The sequence below is a fragment of the Achroia grisella genome, unplaced genomic scaffold (genome assembly GCF_030625045.1).
Source record: "Achroia grisella isolate CSIRO2021 unplaced genomic scaffold, CSIRO_AGI_Agris_v1 utg308, whole genome shotgun sequence".
Classification (NCBI taxonomy): domain Eukaryota; kingdom Metazoa; phylum Arthropoda; class Insecta; order Lepidoptera; family Pyralidae; genus Achroia; species Achroia grisella.
In genome coordinates this window covers 2,277,639-2,299,601 of record NW_026712791.1, presented here as the reverse complement: position 1 = coordinate 2,299,601, position 21,963 = coordinate 2,277,639, and the positions used below count along the sequence as shown (strand labels likewise).

The 21,963-nt window shown below is 35.5% G+C and overlaps 2 protein-coding genes across 2 annotated transcripts; one reads left to right on the top strand and one right to left on the bottom strand.

The window, feature by feature from the left end:
- The first annotated feature begins 78 nt into the window (after positions 1–78).
- On the top strand, positions 79–6,299 carry LOC131843443 (uncharacterized). Its single transcript, XM_059192086.1, has 10 exons — positions 79–141; positions 1,236–1,388; positions 1,980–2,117; positions 2,832–2,992; positions 3,262–3,379; positions 3,489–3,595; positions 3,978–4,143; positions 4,565–4,665; positions 5,373–5,493; positions 5,949–6,299. The coding sequence occupies exons 1-10, from the start codon at positions 79–81 to the stop codon at positions 6,009–6,011; spliced, it is 1,191 nt and encodes a 396-aa protein (XP_059048069.1). The 3' UTR covers positions 6,012–6,299.
- On the bottom strand, positions 6,021–21,863 carry LOC131843398 (cullin-associated NEDD8-dissociated protein 1-like). Its single transcript, XM_059192029.1, has 24 exons — positions 21,647–21,863; positions 21,393–21,562; positions 19,900–20,113; positions 19,054–19,188; positions 18,511–18,668; positions 17,632–17,794; positions 16,881–17,054; positions 16,478–16,586; positions 15,994–16,127; positions 15,325–15,485; positions 14,914–15,119; positions 14,357–14,550; positions 13,459–13,587; positions 12,642–12,773; positions 12,101–12,272; positions 11,415–11,569; positions 10,801–10,961; positions 10,263–10,461; positions 9,765–9,884; positions 9,215–9,352; positions 8,585–8,773; positions 7,671–7,914; positions 7,212–7,358; positions 6,021–6,848 (listed from the first exon to the last, which is right to left on the bottom strand). The coding sequence occupies exons 1-24, from the start codon at positions 21,686–21,688 to the stop codon at positions 6,718–6,720; spliced, it is 3,777 nt and encodes a 1,258-aa protein (XP_059048012.1). The 5' UTR covers positions 21,689–21,863; the 3' UTR covers positions 6,021–6,717.
- Between the last annotated feature and the right edge of the window lie 100 nt (positions 21,864–21,963).

The window sequence follows — 21,963 nt, the reverse complement described above, 5'->3', positions numbered from 1 at the left end:
TGCCTCTTTATGGGCACCACGATGATTCGTCCTGAGAAGGACGTTTAAACGATGATGATGCGACGGTGACACGATGCGATGACACGATGCGTGAAGAGGGTTGTGACGACTATTCTTGACGACGGCGATGATGGACGGGCAGTAAATGAGAAAACGGTTCTTGTGGTTCAGAATGCAGAGGCGAGGAGAATTTCTTCAGTGGTTGATTCCTTTTCAGGTCGATTTCGCTATCTGAAGATCAATGTCGCTATTCAGAGGTTGAATTCGCTATGATTTGTAGCGCTTTTGGACGCTACTTATATACGATTTTTGGCTACTAGCCAGCGGACCCTTGGCCGCCCTATTCTCCTCACCCCTTTATATAATTTTTATTATATTTTATCAATCTTACATTTTGTGTTTACAATTTGTGCATCAAACGTCAATACCATCTTTAATTTACATTTCTATTATGATGTGTGCGCTGCGCGACGTGCGGTTTAGGAATAATTCGCGATTTCGCGGATCGCGCCTTTTATATGACCTCGCTCCCCTTCCCCCTCATATATATATAGCGCGGTAGAGCGAGGTTGCGCGTCAGTCGAACGAATGCTGCCGCGCAACGCACATTACAATCATTATTACATATCTACAAATGATTACATAATGATACTATAAAAGATACTTTTTATAGTTTATGCCTATGTACTACATTCTATTCCGTTTCTATTTGCCGACCTATTTATTTTTAGGGGATTGAAACCACAACCATTATAATCATTTATTTGTCAAGCATTTTTGTAAATAATAACATAAAGAACTTAAATTTCTATAAACTTATCCCTATCAAATCTATTAATCTTAAGGTGTTACTATGTAACAATTGTACTATTTATAAATTTGCTATATCTAATCGAACTTATTTCTACAAACTATGACTATATATAATCTTTAAGCGGTGGTCCGGAACAATAAGTAAACACAAAAACGTTTGGTTCTCTCTTTTTTTGAACATTTTTGAACTGATTGTGATTCTCCATATTTATATCATTTCATTCTCTTGCTTTAATTGTAAACCAATTTAGAAGTTTGTGATATCTTACTATATATTTCTACACTTAAATATCCGACTAGCCTAGGTTAATAGTGACAAAATATACTTATATATTAGTGGTATAATTTCGCATTACTGTCGAATAGACCTAAACACGAATACGCTGCTTGATCATAAAAAAATGCGTTATGTCAATCATCAGGTGACAGAGTTGCAGTGTGACCTGCTGGAGTTACGGGACGCGCACGCGAAGCTACGCACGGCCAATGAAAAATTACGGCGTGATAAGGAGCGCCACGATCGCGATCGTGACCAGAACAAGCTGCTCGTCACCTCCCTCAAGCGCGCCCAACAGGTAAACTACAACTCTAGCGGTCTACTCTACAAACAAATTATAGACTAAATATTTATTATGTTTTTAAAAATTATAGACGTTAGACGATATATATATTAACAGATAAAAATGTAGATTGTAATGTTGATCTATTATCTTATATACTAAATAACAACAGTAAAATGTAAAATGGGGTAACGATGAGTGCCCTAGTCAGTAGACAAAATTTTGTTTGCCTCACAATCCTTCGTTGCGTAGTTTTAAAGATTTAAGCATACATAGGGACAGACAGCGACAGCTACTTTGTTTTATACTATATATATATATATATATAATGGATTGGATTGAAATCGTTATAATAAAAAACCTATATCAAAAATCTAACATAAAATAAAGGGAATTAATAATTATAAAATAATTATTTACCCAACATATAATACATATACATATATACTCTAATACATATATTATTATTATATTAGACAAAAAAGGCTCTCAAACAGCGACGGAGTACGTATATTTGTGACTTACCTACTTACTCTAGTACTTGCGTTTGTTTTTTACGTATAAATATTATGTAGGTGTTTTAATATAATCTTATATGTTGTACAGGATGATGATAGAATAATAACACAGCTATTGGAGACAATAGAGGATTTAATGAAGCAAAGTCCAGACCTGTTCCGTACCGAATCCGGTATAAAACCTGAAAAGTCTCTCATGACACCCACACCACCGAGGCGAAACAGAGTAAGTAGCTTAGCGTTGAGATTTCAATAAGTAATTTTACCTGCAGACTAATTAAAAAAAATCCTCGATTGAATAGAAAAATCTCATTTTTCAAAATTAGAAGCTAGTTTTGCCTCCTTTTATATAAGTCAATTATATTAACAACGCCGTCTTAATCATTATCTAAATACTTTTAAAATTATATATAATACTTCTGTGTAAATATAAAACTTTAAAGGAAAAAATAATTTAAATAAATATAAAGAAAATCTTTAAATGCTTGTCTTGTAAAAAAAATTTACATTTTGAATATTGCCATTTTTATATTTAACCAAAGAATCTGGCTCTAATGTAATGTTAAATAGACTATAATATTCCTCATGGATTCGATAATAAAATATTAAAAATAATTCCCGAAATTCGATTTCTAATTTTAGATTTCACATTCATTCTCTTCAGGTTTATATTATACTTACCTAGTATCTGTAACCCGCGACTCGTCTGCATTAACTTTTATTTCCTATTTCCCCGCTTCCAGATTATTTTTAGATAAAAAGTAGACTATAACCGTCCTCGTGAGTTTCATTGAAAACTTTATCTTCACGCCAAATTTAATTAAGATCATATTCAACCGTTTTTCTAAAAAGATATCAGATATCATAACAAACAGACTGCCATACTCATACATTTATAATATTAGGTATATTTACACACACACACTTTTATATTGTGCAGTCATCAAAGTCCCGATCTCGGTCAGCGACGCCGGAGAGCGCAGAAGCCAACAGCGCAGTTGAAGCAGCGGCGACTGCAGCACGCTTGCGGCGCCTCACCGACGAGCTACGAGCTTCCCGCATTGCCGAACGTCAACGCAGGCAACAAGCCAGTGCCAGACGGTAATTTGACGTTTTTTATTAACATTTCTGTTTTCTAAAAGACAATTTTTCCCATAAAATAAGGCCGATTTTACAGTGTTTAAAAAGTGTGTAGTACTCAAAATATACATATACATATATGTGTAACCGACAGAAAACTTCTTTCAAGTGTTACAGACTAATAAAATTACTTCAAATTGCAGAATTGTTTAAAAGTATCAGAGTCCTTATTAGTCACAATTCAATTTGCTGTGAGTGTAGGTACAGAAAAGAACTGGTTTTTCTTTCAGTGCTATGTCGACAGAGCCACGTGACACACTGTCTGTGACGCCAGCGTCGCGTACGCCTTCCCGAGCTCCCTCGCTCAAGAAGCGTTCCATTTCACTCGAACAAACTACGAAGGAACAGGTATGTATACCTTTTTTATACTACGAGATACAATAAACTATGTGGGAAAATAAATATCTTACGTGATCACAGATAATAAACTATAATAATAATTGTCTGTATGTTCCAGAGCTTAATTTGGAAATCCGTAGATGAGAGCAGTGTCTCATCAATGCAATCTTTAGATGGCGATGATGGTCGTTTATTTACAATGCAACGTGATACCAGTCTCGATAGGTAAACAACTTCTTAAGAACAGTTAAAATTCCTTTCAAATAAAATTTTATAAACCTAATTAGTGTTTAACTGTTTTTGTCATGTAACATTGTATTGTCAATTCATTTTTACATTTTTTAATAAATGATAATGGAAGTATGCTCCAGTCTTCACAAACGGATGGCACCAATAGAAGATTATAAGATAAGCATGAGGGTCAATTAGACCATCGTGGCAAATTCACAAGGAATATATCATAATGATTTCCAGGAGGATACAAGTGGAGGTCAACCTGACCTGGTACATAACTAGCAATGGGATCATTAGTCCACATTACTAAGAAACCACCCCCCTTCAATTCAATTCTTCTGGAGCATCCCTACAGAAAGATATTATTTTCCAGTCGTTTGTCCGGTGGATCAGCACAGAGCGATGTCCTACCAGGAGACAAAAAGAAAAAGAAGAGTCTTTTCGGCAAATTAAAGAAACTTACCAAATCGCGATCTATAGACGACCAAGTGGATCATCCAGAGATCGTTGACTTTAGACCTATTGGCACCGTTTCCCAGGTAATTACAAATAGTATTGAGTTTAAAAAGAAACTATAAAAAAGTATCGTTAAAAAATATTTCAATGTTAGAGCCATTATGACAGGCTCAGTGGTAATTTATACAATTTAGTACACCGCCTTACCTCTAATGGTTAGTTCGATTCCTTGCACGAAGCAAACAAACATTATGAATACAAAATTCATAATGTTTGTATCGGTCTGAGTAAATAGAACAAAAAAGTATATATCTAATAACCACAATACAATTTGCTTATCTTGGGACTAGATATAGTTGTGTGAATTGTTCTAAGATATTATTATTGTAGTAAAGGACTAAAATTCTATAAATTACATATATGTGTATTTAGAATATAAATGTGTGCTATAATGTGGAGTTATCAAGCGGAATAGCGAATATTTTATTAATTAAACTATTACAGGGTTCAGACTCTGATATGAGCGCAGCGGGCAGCAAACGAGACTTGCGCGGACGACTTTCCGATATGTTTAGCAGAAAGGGGCAGCTGTCACGGGGGAACAGGTAACAAGCAAGTCAACACCAACAATGTTATTTAATATTTTGCCACATTCATTTGTGTTTTGAATTTTTTCATAATACTTGGAGTAACAAGGACAGACAGTCTAACGCAAATTGCTATATATATATATATATATATATTTACATCAAAGTAATTATAATGACAATATAGTGCAGTGACTTTTAAAAACGTTCTATTCTAGTTCGACGATCTAAGGTACCATTGTATTAGTAGTTTTGTCTCGTGTTAATGGTAAACTGTACCGACATGATTAGCTACATTTTCTGTAAATTAGTCGTAAAAAATATTATACTGACAAATGTTGACAAACGCCTATAAAATGTAACATATTTGCATAAACAAATGTATTTATTGAGACTTTGATTTACGGATTCGCTTCATTGTTTCTTTTTATTATACTACGATAATGGCAAATAAGCGTACCATCTAATGGTAAATGGTTATGTAAGCCTATGTAATGTATGTACGTGACCTATGTAAGCCTGAAACCCTGGTGTTTCAGGCTTACATAGGTCACGTGTCACATGTAGTAATATCTCGTGGTAACCTAGGCAGGCATTTCATTCCACAATCAAAGCGTACGCAGGAGGAAGCTCCTCCGAAACGGCACTGTCCGAGAATAAATTTGTGCAGACTACTCTGATTTTCTCTCGAGCCTTAGGAAAATTGTAGTTTTTGTCTATCGTAGCAAAGAGCTGAGCCCAGAGCGTCCGGTGAGCGCGATGTCGACATCAACGACGAGACCCATGTCACGCAACGCGAGCGCGGCCACACTAGCGCGAGCCTCACCTGCTAAACCTCTCAAACCGGTAACATTATTTATTTTGTCAAAATTAAATTGTTTTTTACTTTTGTCCTATTCTTTAAGTGAAGAGAAATTATCAATATTATTATTTTGTATCCACCAACTTCTGGGTGTAAATAATTTAGTGATGAATATCTCAAAATACTAAATATTATATATATATATATATATATATATATATATATAACATTACTGTTGTTTTAACATGAGCGAGTTCGTAAAATATTAAAGTAGCGAACATGTACTTCTCAGTCTAAGAGCACCAGTATCATACTCTAGCTGCAAGACTTCGTACTATTCTCTAGGCAGAGTTAAAGGAACTTATGGCCAAAAATAATTTACAGAATAATAAAAAAACAGTACTTACTTCTTTTAAGTATAACGTCCAATTTCAATTTCAGTATACATACAGAAATAGACGAAGATTAAGAATCATTCTTTATAATGTTCTGTCCACAGACCGACGCCCCAAGTTCGAGAGCATCAAGCGCCACGCCCGCGGCCAAGAGGAAAGGAAAATAACTGATACTATTCTTGTTTCACTTTACTAGTGTATTTATCCATTCTTTTGCAATTTTCCATATAGCATATCACAATACATACATTACGATAATTATGTATAACTATCAACAGATCTCTCGAATTTTGGTTGCCGAGAGTATGAGCGTTTGCCATTCTTTTCTAATTTGAACACATACATTGGGAAAAAGAATGAGTAGTTAATCATTATGAGTATTATCTATATTTCTTCAGAATACTTTAATTCTATTAATACAGATCATAAATTTATGATGAACTCGGCAGCGAAAATAGATAGTAATGCAAAGCTAGTAACGGTCAGTCACAACATTTGTACAGCGACGACCTAATGATTCCTAAAACCCTACTATACTTAATATTAAATCTCTTAGTGAGGCACCCCGATTATTATTCGTTACTGTTACGTCAGGGACTTAGTAGAGCTTTCTTGTAACTATGTAATTTTATAATAAAAAACTGTTGAACAAATGGCGTAAATATTATTTGGACGAGATCACGATTGAAATTATACAAATGATGTTCGACTTTAAACTTTTATACAATAATGAAAAGGAAGAACAGGGGTTCTCAACTTAACGTGAAAACAAAGGGAAACAACGAATGAACTTGCGTGCGTGCACGAGCGAGACGGACACTAGATGCGGAGCGAGTGCAGCGAGAGCGGCGCGGGCACAGTGGCGCGGCGCGGCTAGCTCTGGTCCATCAGGTTCGAGTCCACGCCGCCGCCGCTCGAGTCCTTCAGGATCGACTCGAAAATTGGCTGCAAGTCCGGGATCGTTTTGATTTGCGTCACGAACTCCATCAGATGAGGGTTTTTCTCTGAAATAATACAACATAACATCAGCTATAATCATGTGAAATATAAATGACATTCGTAGATATAAATATGTAAATCTGCATTAAGACATTCCTAGGGCACTCCATAGAATTGTCATCATCATCATTACATAGTATAAAATAAAGTCGCTGTCGCTGTCTATCCCTATGTATGCTTAAACCTTTAAAACATCGTAACGGATTTTGAAGCGGTTTTTTTTACTAGATAGAGTGATTCAAGAGGAAGGTCTATAAGTATAATACATGTATATAATACAATATACCAAAGAATTCCAATGATAACACATTTCAGTCTTTAGTTTCCCAGTCCTTTTCATAAAAAACTATTAATATAAAAGTACTCACCAGCCTCTGGTATTTGTAGCAATGCTGCAGCAGCGCGCAGAGCGGAGCGCTTCAATTCATCCTGTTTTTCATACTCTTGCTTCACAGAATTGGCCTTCACTTTCATAGTACATGTTACTCTTAATGGCTCCACTAAGCTCTCGAGCCCTGGTAAATTGAAACTAAAGTTATAAATACTAGTCTAGAAGATTACCAAATATCGCCTAACTTAAAAAAATATATAGAACAATTGACTAACAGTATGGCACAGATGAAGAAGCTTTCATATATTGAAATTGAAACAATAAGCCAATTAATAAATATTATAAACTTTCTAATAGACATGAGCCAACTAAAAATGCCGTGACACCCATAAATAGCCATTCCAGAGAACTACGGTGTTATATTCATATTGCATAACTATATATGCATCTGACCATAGTACCTATTGACGATATATTATAAAATAGTAAGACTAACTTTGCAAAACGACTGCAGGGCAGAGCTGTGCGAGCCTAGCACACATGAGGTAAGTGAGCATCTTGATGTCGTAATGGTCACGCAGGCCATCCTCCACGTGCCTCAGGAACTCGAACACGTCCAGGCGGTCTAGACACGTGCCCAGCAGTGTGTACATGCACTCAAAAGCTGCCTTGCGAAGGTCCAGCCCGTCGTCTACAGAATGTTTGAACGGACCCATCTCCACTTCACGGATTAGCTCTTTCTACAAAACAGATACTTATTATTTATGTGCTTTTTAACATAATTGATACGTGTCTATTCTGTGTGTAGTCAGGAGACAATATTATATTGACAGTGGTTCTGTCATCATATATGTATATATCTAAATATATAAACTGTGCACGACGCAACTCTCTGTATATTATTTATGTATTTTGTCTATTATTTTATATAGAAAAATATATATGTCATTGTTATTCTTGTTCTGCTAACTGTTATAATTTTGTACATAATATTATATCTACCAGCCCCATATATATACAGTCCTTCGTTCACATAAAGTATATACAAAGCATGGAACACCGGCATCGTTATCAACCGACGGTAATAAGTGTGCAATTGAAATTATTTGAAAAATATAATATTGTGTCAGGAGCAGGCACACATTCTTCATATACATTGTGCGTGCCTGCAATTACAATTGAATCCACCTCTGCAATTTTTTTTTATTTAGCCATTTTCCTTCTTAGTACTGCCACGTAATCTATACAGTTTATTCGTTTGTTATCTACTACATAGAATATTGGCTATGATATTAGGATACTATAGAGACGGACAACACATTCGCTAAGTTATTTTAACAAAACTACTTAAATCTACAAAAGTTATTTTGTGTAAGTTCGCAAAGTGGAGTGTGTGTGTAGTAGTGGTACCTTGACTTTGGTCTCGAGATAGATGGTGGGCAGCACGTCGGGCAGCAGGTCGCGCACGAGCGAGGGCTTGTTGTGCGCGGCGGAGTTGAAGGCGACCAGCGCGACGCGCCGCACGCCCAGCTCGCCGTCCCGCAGCGGCACCAGCAGCTCCGGCATGCACGCGCGCAGCAGCGGGTCGATCGCTTGCGGCTGACGCACCCCACCAACACATCCATATATATATATATATATATATATACTTGTAATGGATCTGTCACCACGCGGCACCCTTCCATTTTGTATGACATGGGATATATTTAAACCTTCGGTAAAAACTGCTAGCTATCTTGTCACAAATATCTAATCAAGTCAGTCAGGTCGAGTGCAGTGATGGCTGTCTCATCTGTCATACTGGTGAAAGAGTGCAGCTTGTAGAGACTGGTCTGCTCTAATTACTACGTCTGATTTACTCTTATTTAGTAACTCAACCACTTGGTTGTATATCTAATATTGTTTCTATTAGAGTATTTAATTCAATTAGTGCATGTGAGGTACATTTTAAGTTTAATTAGATATAAACTGATAAAAGTATTCCTTATATTTTTTTATTTTGTAATAAATAAACACTATACATATTATAATGACACTAACCTGATCAGAAATGGTGAATTTAACCGCAGTAACTGCTGTCGTTCTAGTAAGTGGTTCCGGTGACTTCAAGAATTCCTTCAATTGAGGCAATAGTTCTTGGGGTTCTAGTAAACATAATTTACCTAAACATTCTGCTACCTGAAATATAAGCAAAATTCATTGCATCACGTGCCTTATGTTTTAATTAAAAAAAACATGCATATAATCTAAAATAAAAACCTAAAAACAAAGAATAAATCCTGTGCTGAATCAATTCAGGAATATGCATAAGAATACGCCAATGTTCTTATACACATGCCTGAATTGAATGATGATTGATGAAAATCAAAACACTACACAGTCAGTACTGAGTAGTTAATTAAAACTAAATACATAATTCATAGCACCACATTTTTCTTTCTGTCAACTAATTATCGGTCTGCAACTAACCTTCCTATCGGTATCCTAATGATAAGTAATTACAAAAAAGTATTGAACTTTTCCGATTTTTCTATTAGTCATGTGTTAGGCCATAACAATTAAGAATTTAGTACAAATCATAGGCACTTACCACGTTACGAGACCCTTCTTCTGCACATTGGCAATGTTTAGATAGTTGCACCCAAATTTCTCGTATAAAAGGTCTTAAGGCTTCTACACCTTCCGGTGTACATGATTCTGAGGTAATAATCTATTGACAAAAAAAATTTGGGATGTATCACCAAATAAGTTTGTTTTATATTTAAGGGTTGTATTTAGAAATGCGCTAAGACTTGATTGTTCATAGAGTTAAATATTACAGTTAAGACACAAGATTCAAATGGTTTATAAATAATAAAAAAAAATTAACCAGCAATTAAACATTCTACTTTAATTCCTTACATTATTGGACATCTTTTTTTGTAATACTATAGCATTTTACGTACACATATGATAAAAATCATCATTGACTAAATGAAAGAATAAAAATTAGTAGCATTTAATAAATTACCCTGAACTGTAATTGTAACTGTATGTTAAACAAGTAAGAAACATTGTAAACATTTAGTTCAAACATTGTATAACTAACCTCACGTAAGGAGTGTAATAACAGATACTGGCGTTTGGGTTGCGCTTCTATTTCACCTAGTATGAACGGCAGAAACTCTGGTAGGTTACCGACGGCGACCGAGCCGAGTGCGTAGCTCGCCGCTGACTTCACTTCCTCCGAGGATGGTGTAAACGAATCCAAAAGCACCTCCTTCAGTTTCGGAATCGAACTCAAGTCTCTGAAAATATGTCGATTAACACAGTAATTATATTTAAGTTAAATAGGTTAGACATGGTTGTATTCCATAAAATATTGGCAGAGCCAGCTTGGGATCCAGCAAAGTTATTGTTCTGGCTGATATCATTAATTTAAGTTGATTATTTTTAATTGTTATTTAGTGTAGCTACGATGGGTTTATTGTCGTCATATTTAGTGCAGAAATATACCAAATAAAGAGCAAAAATAATTAGCCTGTATTTTATGGCCTGTAATATTATAATATTGACCAGCAAAAAAAGTTTCGCAATACATATGTAGTACTGGGTGTTAAAGGGCAGTAGAAAGGGTGAGAACTAACAGGTGTCGTCCGATCTCCGCGAGCGCGAGCAGCGCGAACATGTGGTGCGGGTCGGAGGGCGGGCGCGCGGCGTCCCGCAGGAACTCGCGCACCACCTCCAGCGCGTCCGCGCCGCCCTCCACCACCACCGCCGCCACGCACTTCGCCAGCGAGTGGAACGCCTGCCACACACGCACACACATTCCGATTACACCACTCACTATTTTAACCGTCACATTCTGATTACAACACAAACTTTTTGAACCGTTTCAGTGCCATGAGTTTTTACTCATGCTTAAAATAGTAAGAAAAATGGTTGATTTTTTCATATCCCTTTCAGGCAAAAATATCTGCATCTCTTTAAAAAATTCTAATCATATCTTCCCTACTTTCGCTAGACGGCAAACGGTATTGGCAATTTTGCAAGAAATCTTAATGTCCTCATCGAAGAAAAATTAGATTTTTTTCTTATTAAATTTAACATTACGGAGTGTGAGGTAACAACATCGCGACCAGTCTTTCTTTATTATTTTTTAAGACTCCAAATATAGTAGTCTTTCTTTATTATTTTTTAAGACTCCAAATATAGTATTTGGGGGCAGTGTGGTGTGTCAGATGTTGGCAGGTGTGGGTACCTGCTTGGTGTGGTGCGCGGTGGCGTGCACGTTGTGGTCGTGCACGCGGTGCACGGGCGCCACCAGCAGCGCCAGCAGCTCGCGCCGCGAGCACCCCGCCACGTCCGCCGCCACCAGCGCGCTCAGCACGCCCAGCATCGCCGCCAGTGCTCCGCCTGAACACCACACACACACACACACACACACACACTATTAAACGATCACATTCATTTCAGATCTTACCTCACCAGATGTAAACTCAAAAATTTCAACATGTCTATATTCACTTAGTGACGAATTTTGAGCAAATGGAGTTAGACACGCTTTTAACCTTTGAATTTTTACGTCGGCACGAAAACCAACTCGGGATACTAGTTTCTTTTCACATTCCCTCTTTCAGGAATTTGCTGACATAGAAAAGGGCGTGCATGGAAAGGTCGACAAAGAGAACGAAAAGGACTGCGCGCGCATCGTCCGTTCGCACAATCCTGCGTAACTTCGCGCGCTTTTGCGATGAATAAGGATCACTGCAAAATGGGAGACATCTGACCATGGTACTAAAATCTAACTACAGATTTCTTGATAATTTACAAATCTTAAACGGGAATAAATGTTTTTTAAAAAGTAAAAGTTAACGTAAAATATAGATACAAACGTATGAGAGAATTGGGAGCGAACGCGTGGTGCGCGCTGCAGTAGATACGTACCCTGGAGCAGCGGCGACTTGGCGAGCGCGAGTATGTTGGGAGTGAGCGCGTGGCGCGCGTCCGGCGTGAGCGCGTGCGGGCAGCGCAGGCAGGCGCCGCGCACCAGCGTGAGCGCGGTCTGCGCGCAGTGCAGGTCCGCCTCGCTCACCAGCGCCGGCACCTCCGTCAACACCTGCCACCGGTCACGACCGGGACCGTTCAGAACGCGACTACACACAACTGACTAACTTGCTCTGTTGCGGCCACAATAATGTATCCACTCAGATGGCTTTAGTCTCTGTATTTATTGGTTTTATGATAATAGCGTCAAAACGGAATAGCTGACTGACTATCCATTATCCAACTATTCATGTTTTTAATCTGAATATTTTTACTGCCAAATAGAGTTCCTTATTCAACGTAGTTGGTAAAATTAAATATATAAAAATCACAGCAATTGAGAAAGTTCTCTTTCATTACGAAGTAAATTTCAGTCGAATGAACAATCCAAAATAAATCATCACAAAAAAGAAATGACACTGGCAACTTAAATAATACGTACCTTGCTCAGAAGCTCGATACTGATGGCGTTGCTATAGTTTTGCACCAGAGTATCCAGTAATACTAAGGTAGACAACTTTAGAGCTCTTTGATTCTTTCTCAAAAACGATCCTAAGATAGGCACTGCGTCAGACTGAAATTAACAAATAAAATTATCCTAACTGTTACCAGCGGCTCACGGTGTGAACAAATTTTAATCCTCTATTTTATACCCTTCCAGAAATTTTAAGGTAATAATAACTTACATTTGTCTTTTGCGATGCAATCTATCATTAAATTTAATATTAATGTGTTTAGCCTTTTAGTAATGAAAACATATCAAAAGAGACAGACCAGCCCACATTTACAAAATTAAGTATGGATTGTAATAAAAATAATATGTAATATAAATTATTATTTATAATAAAGCAAATTTATTGTGATATTGGGTATTTCTGTGTATGAAAATAGACATCCAAATTTGAACACTGTGCTACATTTTTCAAATTAGAGAATATGATCAACTGACGGCATAAATAATTTTATAATTAACAGATGTAGCTACAATTAATTTATACTTAATATTGCAAAGTATGTTGGTCTGCCTGTTTGAGTGTTCCGCACTCGAGTCGATTTCGGACGTCCGTGGTCGGTCACGTAATCAATAGACGAAAATGGTACTGACGGTGCTTAAAGCAACATTCCCCGTACTGTATAATTCCAAATTTATATACGAAATAGAAAGGAAGATGCTGGGTATCTGAAATAGTTGAGATAGAGGTACCCAGAAACATTTTAAGAAGTCTAACTAGGTAATGTTGGTACCTGCAATAACTTACCAAAATAGGTCTCAAATCGATGCGTAGAGGGGACGAAGCGACTTTAGTCAATGCTTTAACAGTTGTAAGACGTGTAATTTCGTTACGCAGCCGTTCTAAAAATATGGGTAGACACACAGGAAGTTCATTCTGCAAACAAAATATCAAATATTGCTTTTTTGTTTACTTGTAAGCGTGCGCTGAAGATACGAATAAATCGTTTATGTCTATTAATAAGAATATAAAAGATTTGTCGTTACGTTAATTGTTATTGTTACGACACAGCTGGATATGATGGAGGTGTCCTATCTAAATCATCATCTTCTCCTTCTTCCTTATCCCATTTATTTGGGGTCGGCGTAATATGTTTTTCGCTTCCATTCATATGTCCTATCTAAATGTTGACAGTAAATTCAAGTAAACAGGTACTAACTGAAATATTTCATCTAAAATTCAATTTCAAATTCAATTTGTTAAAATTGAATTAAAATAATATTTTTCATATTTTTAATGATTAAACCAAAATTTTGTAATGTTCTTTATCTGAATATTTTCGAATCGTCAATATAATGGAATAAGCTATTTTAGTAATAAATGTTTTGGTTAGCACATTCTTCCTATTTGGATCCATGTCTTTAATAAAGTTTTTCCTATTGTTTAAGACAAAAAAGTTAATTAACTAAAGTATACTCAGGTTATATCATCGTAAATATTATTAGTGTACCTATTATACATATGTATGTATATATGGTAATATGATTTCAACAATAATAATTACCATATAAAGGTATTATAATTATAAACAAACATTTCAATTATAAACAATATATGAGGTTACTTTAGAAAATTATATAATTTCTATGAAATTAGACATGGTGATTATTATTTATATGTAAAGAAATTCACAGATACTACGTACTTGCAAATAATCTCCAAAATGACATATAAGTTGTCCGCAGGCAGCAATGGCACGCTCTTTTACTTCCTGATCCATGTCGGTGGCTCGCAAGCGCACCAGTGTACATTCATACATCGCAGGGATGAACTGCTGCAACTCCTCGGGAGGTGGTTCCACAAACACCGCTTCCTTGCCCTCTATATTTTCCACATTATCTGCACAATAATTGCTTTAGAATATTTTTGGTTCATTGGTCCTGTTACATATACTATGTGTCAAAACAAACAGCTATATGGTTAGGTTTAAGTACTCGAGGCGAAATTCTATTAAGGGGAAACTATTGTTATTAGGTATTTACTGGTGAAAACTAAGTAGATTTTGTACCTATAGACACTAAACAAAATAGCCGGGTATGGGCGTCAAGTATAAGCTCATTGCCAGGGCGCAAGGCTAGGGTGATGTGACGAAGAAAAGTGGGATCGAGGCAAATATTAGGAATTAATTATTAATTAGGTCGTTCCCCGGGCCGGTTATAGCATTTTTTTAAGAAAAGAAAAAGGAAATGTTATAGTACTGACCGAGCGGGCGCATGACCTTGACGAGGGTTTGAAGCACGCGCAGCGCCTCGGCGGTGACCTTGTAGAAGGGGTCGTGCACGCAGGCCAGCACCGCGGGCAGCAGCGCCGCCACGTGGGCGCGCATCGCCGCCGGGCTGTGTCCGCGCACCAAGCACACCACGAACACCAGCGTCTCGATCTTCATCGACGACGCAGTGCTCTTGTCGCTGTATAAACATATATATCATCAATTTTATTTAGTTATTATATATTTGATACTAATTGATTTTTAATTTATAGTTTATTTCGTCATTGACGCGAGAGCTTCGTTACATGCAAAGCCGCGAGAACGTCGTCATATGCGTAGCCTATTCGCGCGTGTAAGGGCGTATGTGTATTAGTGTGTATGCAGGTAATGAGAGGTGTACTGACGTGAGCGCGGGTGTGAGAGCTCGCACGACGCGCGCAGCTTGGTCGGCGAGGCAGCCGGGCGCGGCGGCCAGCAGCTCGCGCAGCAGCGCCAGCGCACAGCCGCGCGCGCGCACGCTGCGGCCGCGGATCACGCGCAGTGCGCCGCGCACCACGCCCGCCACCTGAAGTGTTCATTACACATGTATACTTTTAACCTCTGCCTAATTATAATAATAATAACTATAGGCAAAACAATATTGAGACTGCGACTATATATTCGATATAGAGACTTCTTTGTAAGCACTATGGCTGCTCCACATATAGAGGGACATGGAACATGCCATGTTTATTTTGTGCAGTAGACAATTTACGTAGACCATTAGTCATAGAGATATGCAGTTATAACAAGATTATTCTATTATTATTCTTTTTCTTTTTTTTATACCTGGACAAGTCATACAACGAAATTAAATCCCAAGCTAAGCAAAGCTTGTGTTTTGGGTACTAGACGACTGATATAAATACATTTTTTTTTTGCATACATTGATAAGAAATACCCATCTAATACAAACAATCATACTCAGCAGTAGAAATACAAAGGTCTGTACTTGCGAGGAATCAAACCTGCGACCATCAGAAGTAAGGCTGTGAAAATAAAATTTACAAGCAAATATAACTATATTAAAATACCCTTTGTAGAAGCAGAGCTTGCGGAGAGTTATCATTGGGAGCGATCGACATTTGAAGTGCGGGAGGCGGACGTGTAGCTCTCAGCAAAGCCGTGTACGCACTTAGGATATCACACTTGACATTTTCCTCTCGTTCTTTGAAAAAAATACCATTTTTTATACAATTTATATTTTCTTTATACAAAACATATTATAAATAATCTACAAAGAGGCGCAAAAAGCGGGTCAATGGAAACAATCCTGACACTGCACCGACTGGCCCCAACTTCTTAATATGCGCCGCTAAACCGACCAAGATTCTGTCTACCTTCATGACGGAAGATAGCGGCGGTATGGACTGTTTCATCGTGGTAGATTGTCGTAGGAGTGTAGTGACCACAAAGATAATATTATTATTTTTTATTCTAATATTTTCTAAGTTTATAATATCAAGTTTATAGAGATAGAAATATATTATAATTATTATTATTAGATTAATTACCTACCTTTAAACCTGGCAATCAAAGCTGGCGAAACAGTCACGTACATTTCAGCTAAAAGTTCATGACGTGTTGCAATAACAGACTCCAGGCATTTAGCGGCTGCACGCCTCACCTGTTAATGAATTATTCCATCAAGTGTAAAATTCATTAATATAAATTTAATAGAAACTAGAGTAAAATGAGGTGCTATATTGCACGTAAGAATATAAAATGTTTCAATATTTGTCGTAAAAAATGTGAATACATGATTTTATCATTTTGCAGTTCAACTACGGGCTGACAACAACACAACACACACACACAACCTGTGACACAACCTGTGAAACCTCATTTTGAATTAACTAAGTTTAGAATTCTAAAAACAGTTATATATACTTTAAGTTTGGTGAAAAAATATTATTCTCACCTTCCATGACATATCATCATCATCAGAATATTCTTCTGAATCAGAATCGGGATCAGCATCAGGAGCAAAAGATTCATCCTCCATTTCTTCATCTTCTCCGCCACCATCCTCCTCTTCATCTTCATAATTGTAGTTAGGATCGTAAGTTATCATTTTTAAGCAGAGGTCAATTATCTGTTCAATTTATAAACCACAATTATTAATTAAATAGTCTGTCAGGAAATCATACATTTTACCAGAGATACACTGTAAAAACTCATAGCAACGAGTGGATGTTTCAGCCGCAAGCAGCTTGTTTTGTAAGCTGTTTATCAGTTGTAGGGTGCTGATTAAACAGTGAAATTACAGGGTGAGGCATGACTTCTTAGTCCTATTCAATGACTACATGTCATTACACATAAGTCTGTCACACAATAGTTCTGTACATGTATATAGACGAGGTTACCACATACCATCACGTGGGCCATGAACTTGATTGCGATTCTAATTACATAAAAAATAGTATGTACCATCAATTGGACTTTATTAAATATTCTCATATCAATTAATTATTATACTATCATCATAGTACTCTACCACAAAAAACAGTTAACACAATAATATAATTAGTGTTTGTAATATAAGTTGGACTCCATTTTCCGTAATTAGCCTCTCACCTGGGCCGTTGTGCGTGATATAATTAGTGTTTAATTAACATTTACTGCGCTGGAACCTATATGGGAAATCTATTTTTATTAATATTAAAACTTGCCGTTGGAATATGTGGTTGAACTTCTTTAGGACACTTCAGCACAAATGCTTCCAATGCTTGCAAGCAATGTTCACGCAATTCCTCATCAGCATCTGTGGAATGTTCTAGAACTTGAGGCGCGACACGCCATAACTGCTCACCAAATCTATGTCCAGCTTGACGACTAAAAACAGAATATTTTTAATAGGACATTTTTAACACCACAATCAACAACTAAACGAATTCTTTTCTCAGCGTTTACTACGCATAGGGAGTTACTTCGCTTCATTTATCATCTGTATTGTAAGGATATCGATATTTTCACATGAATATGATAAATAAAATAATGTCTCTGTCCATCTTTTTGTTACCTTTGCGGAACTAAATGGCTGAATGATGACGTTAATGAAATTTGAAATGATAATAGATTGTATTACAAGAATTGATGTAAGCCATCTTGAAGTGACAGATAATGACTACTTATTATAATTACACCATGTGACCTATTTCCTCCCGCTCAATAACTTCCAAGATAACTAATAAGGGGGTATTAAGTTGTTTTTGGTTTTAATTCCCTTCCACTGTAACCTATATAGGTTACTGTGGAAGGGATATCTAGGTATATATCTAGGTTCAACTATTATATTCTTTCATATACATTTGATGCAATTTGAACCAAGAGGAAATGATTGAATGTTTGCAGTGCAATAGCAACGTTGTAAAGGCGCTGCTCATGACCTTTGCAGTGCACCCACCTTCGGAACAGCAGCTGACTTTCATTGGACTCTATTATACAACTATCGTAACCATCTTAGAAGTTTTTGAACTGAGGAAAAAAAGTAATATATATGAAAATATAAAAAGTATATCAGAAATAAAAGTATGTAGTTAATATCTTACCATACAGAAGCAATGCATTGTATGTGTGTGCGACTGACACTTGATGATGTTGATGAACCCAGTCCTTCCAATAGATGATCAATAAGTTTGTTATACAGAGATGTATTACAGGACATAACCAAATGTGATAATGCAACTATGGTGCGTTTACGAACTGCCTGCAATTATTTTTTAAATGATAATAAGAAGAAAAAATTCTCACACTGTGCAATATTAAAATCTATAATATGGCACACCTAGTTCAATACTTTTGAGTTAATACATAATTTTAAAAATTCACACTCTTATACTTTTAAATACTCTAGAGTGGATTCTTCAAAGTCTGTATTTTTTTAGTTAATTCAGTATAAGACAAGGTATGTGATAATTTAAATTAAGTGTAGTATTTCATATTGTATACAGACATTAATTATACTTGTATATCAGTAAAATTAGTAAAACAATAATACTATGTATAACTAAGAAATATTTATTTAGTTATATTTACTATAACAAGTTATTCAATAACAACAAAATCGAGCTGTTTAATATGCATTGTTGTACCTGGCGTGGTGATGCAAGCTGCGGAAGCAAGGAATTTAATAGCATTGTGTGAAAGGATATCAAGAGACCACCAAATCTACTAAGCAAATCAGCTAAAATATCCAATGCCTCCAGCTGAACAGAAACATCTTCTTGCTGAAATTAAATATTATTTAGAACATTTTAAAAATAATAATAACACAGGTCCAGGAGTGTGCTTTGGGTGCTAAACAACTAATATAAATACCTACATACATTTTTTGTAAATATTATTTTGTAAATAGTATACATAGAAAACACTCAGGCCAATACAAAAATGATAGTCATGAGTACAAATGTTTGCACCTTGGAAAGTAATAATAAACTGCTGAGGTCGTAAATATCTCAATATATTAGGGATTATAAATCACTAACAATAAAAAAATATCGACAATTTTAATTAAAACTTAATTATAATATAATTAACACTCAATTTAACCATATGTTCAAAATATTTTAAAATTATTGATTAGAACTACTATTTTATATATATTATTATTATGGAAATAAAAAATCTTCTTTGTCTGTCTTTTTTATTGAGTGAGACAACACTTCTTAATGAAGAAAAATATTTCTATATGTATATAAATCTTTCTATTGTTTTAATAGGGGTCTGTGATCATAAATATTTCATTACTAAGCCTTCACATCATCAAATCAAGGTGGTCAGAAAAACAGACATTTTTAATCTGGGTTAGCCAGCAATATTTGCAAAATTTTTTAGTAATACGTGATATGTATAGTAACAAAACACATACAGAAACATCTCACTGACTATAATACAATTTTAAGATATTTATTAGTATTTACGCCAAAGTCTAAACACACCTTTTCAATAGCACTGCTCAGTCTCCCAGTAATTTTCTTACATACATTTGCTGCAAGAGTACTGGAACCCAATGGAAGTTCTGATATAACAGTCTTCAAGCCAATGCTACTTATGTCCCGCAACTGTTCAGTGTCTGAGAGCATGTTGGCACAAAGAGTCTCTACAATGCTCTCAACTTGAAACTCTTTTACCTTATTTACAAGGGGTCCTAGGCTGAAATAAAAATATTGCTATTTTTTATATGAGAATACAGAACATCATATGACACAGAAGAACAATGACGGTTCTCTGAGAATTGACTACCACAAATTGTAAACATCTGCATAATTGTATTCTGGAAACCATCTATTTCCAATAATAAGAATTGTTTGAGAATGTATATTATCTCACATTTTTTAACTGTAGATAGTCCATTAAAATTTATTATATTGAAGTCTAAATTGACAATTATCATATTGTCAATTGAGACTCTGTTGTCTAACTTCTGTGTTTAGGCTGTAAAAACTTGTTGAATTGTAATTTTCTATTTTAGACCATTAGTTTTAAACTTTTAAAAGCTGCCACATTATTTTAAAATTCACATACCTACACTAGTGTTTCCATTACTAACTTGCAAGTTAAATAACCGAAAAAAGAAACCTTTTTGTGGTTTCCATGAAACTGCTAACAAAATTTTTTAACTAAGTGGATGTTTTATGAAATATGGCACAATATGAAGATCATTTATTTTCTATTTTGGTGAAATATATGACAATTAAAAAACTGTATTGATACAACATACCTATATTTATTAATACATATACTTTATAATTATTTTGTTAATATGATTTAAATAAACACCCACACTTCAATAGAGTATAAACTACAAAATCAGTAATAAATATTAATTTCTGACAATATTTAATAATCACAAAAACCTGGCAACAGTGTGATATTGATTTTGTATCGGAGAGATAATATGTAATTATTTCAATATTGCCTAAAATTAGATATTTTAAAGTCTGCTCCCAATAGATAGCTTGTGCACCATCTAGTCAAATAGTTTTCTATAATGTAGAATTAGCAAATGGCCTGTTCTCCAAGGAAATGTCTTACTTTTTGTAGTGTCCTGGGATATTCTGAATAATATATAAACTGCATACTGTGTTTTTAATTTATAAATTAAATATGGTTCCAATTTATAATAAAAAAACCTAAAACATTCCTTCACCTATTTTCACTACATATTACAACTCTATTACTGCATCCTATTTTTAAACTGAATAGTCCCTGTTTTATCAACTTCAAATACTAGTTTTTTAATTTGTGGTTGGCAACCTAACAATAGTGACATGTTAAGTTGTAATATAAAGAGAGTATACACGAAATATGTATTGAAAAATGTGTTATTTCTAATTTTCACAGTTTACCAACTATACAAAAAAAATCTTTCAAAAATATATTACTTAAATTAACTTTTAGGTTAACCCATATATTTTTTGGGCATACATACCATTTCACAGCTAAATTTTGTACCTCGCCATTCTTATCTTCCAGTAATCGAAGAAGCATCTTAACCACTTTTTTTTCTGAATCATCATCAAGTTTTATGCTGTCTTTTTGCAACTCTGTCATTAAATCGTTAGTTGCCATGAACCTGAAATCTTTATCATTGGAAGTCATCTGAAATAATTAATCAATTAAATTATGATGTCAACTCAAATTAGCTATTTAAGACATTATTTTCACTTATTATTGCCGGCTTACCTTCTCCAAAAGATTTGCAATTTGATAGGATACACTAGCCATTTTGAGATATTTTCAGTCTTTGACAATATAAACACGGAATAAGTGATTCAAATAAAATAAGAACTAAACAATTTTAAGAGAAAATCTTTTATGAAGAACCATTTGAAATATTATACGAATATTTAGGTGTAAAATAAGAGTTGTTCCAGCGAGACCCTGGTAAGCGAAATTATTTTTCTTTCAATTCCATTCCATGTCATTTGGCCAAAATTACAAGACTGACACTTGACAGCAATGACTTGCCATTACCGGGGGTGCCAACCTTAAAACATACG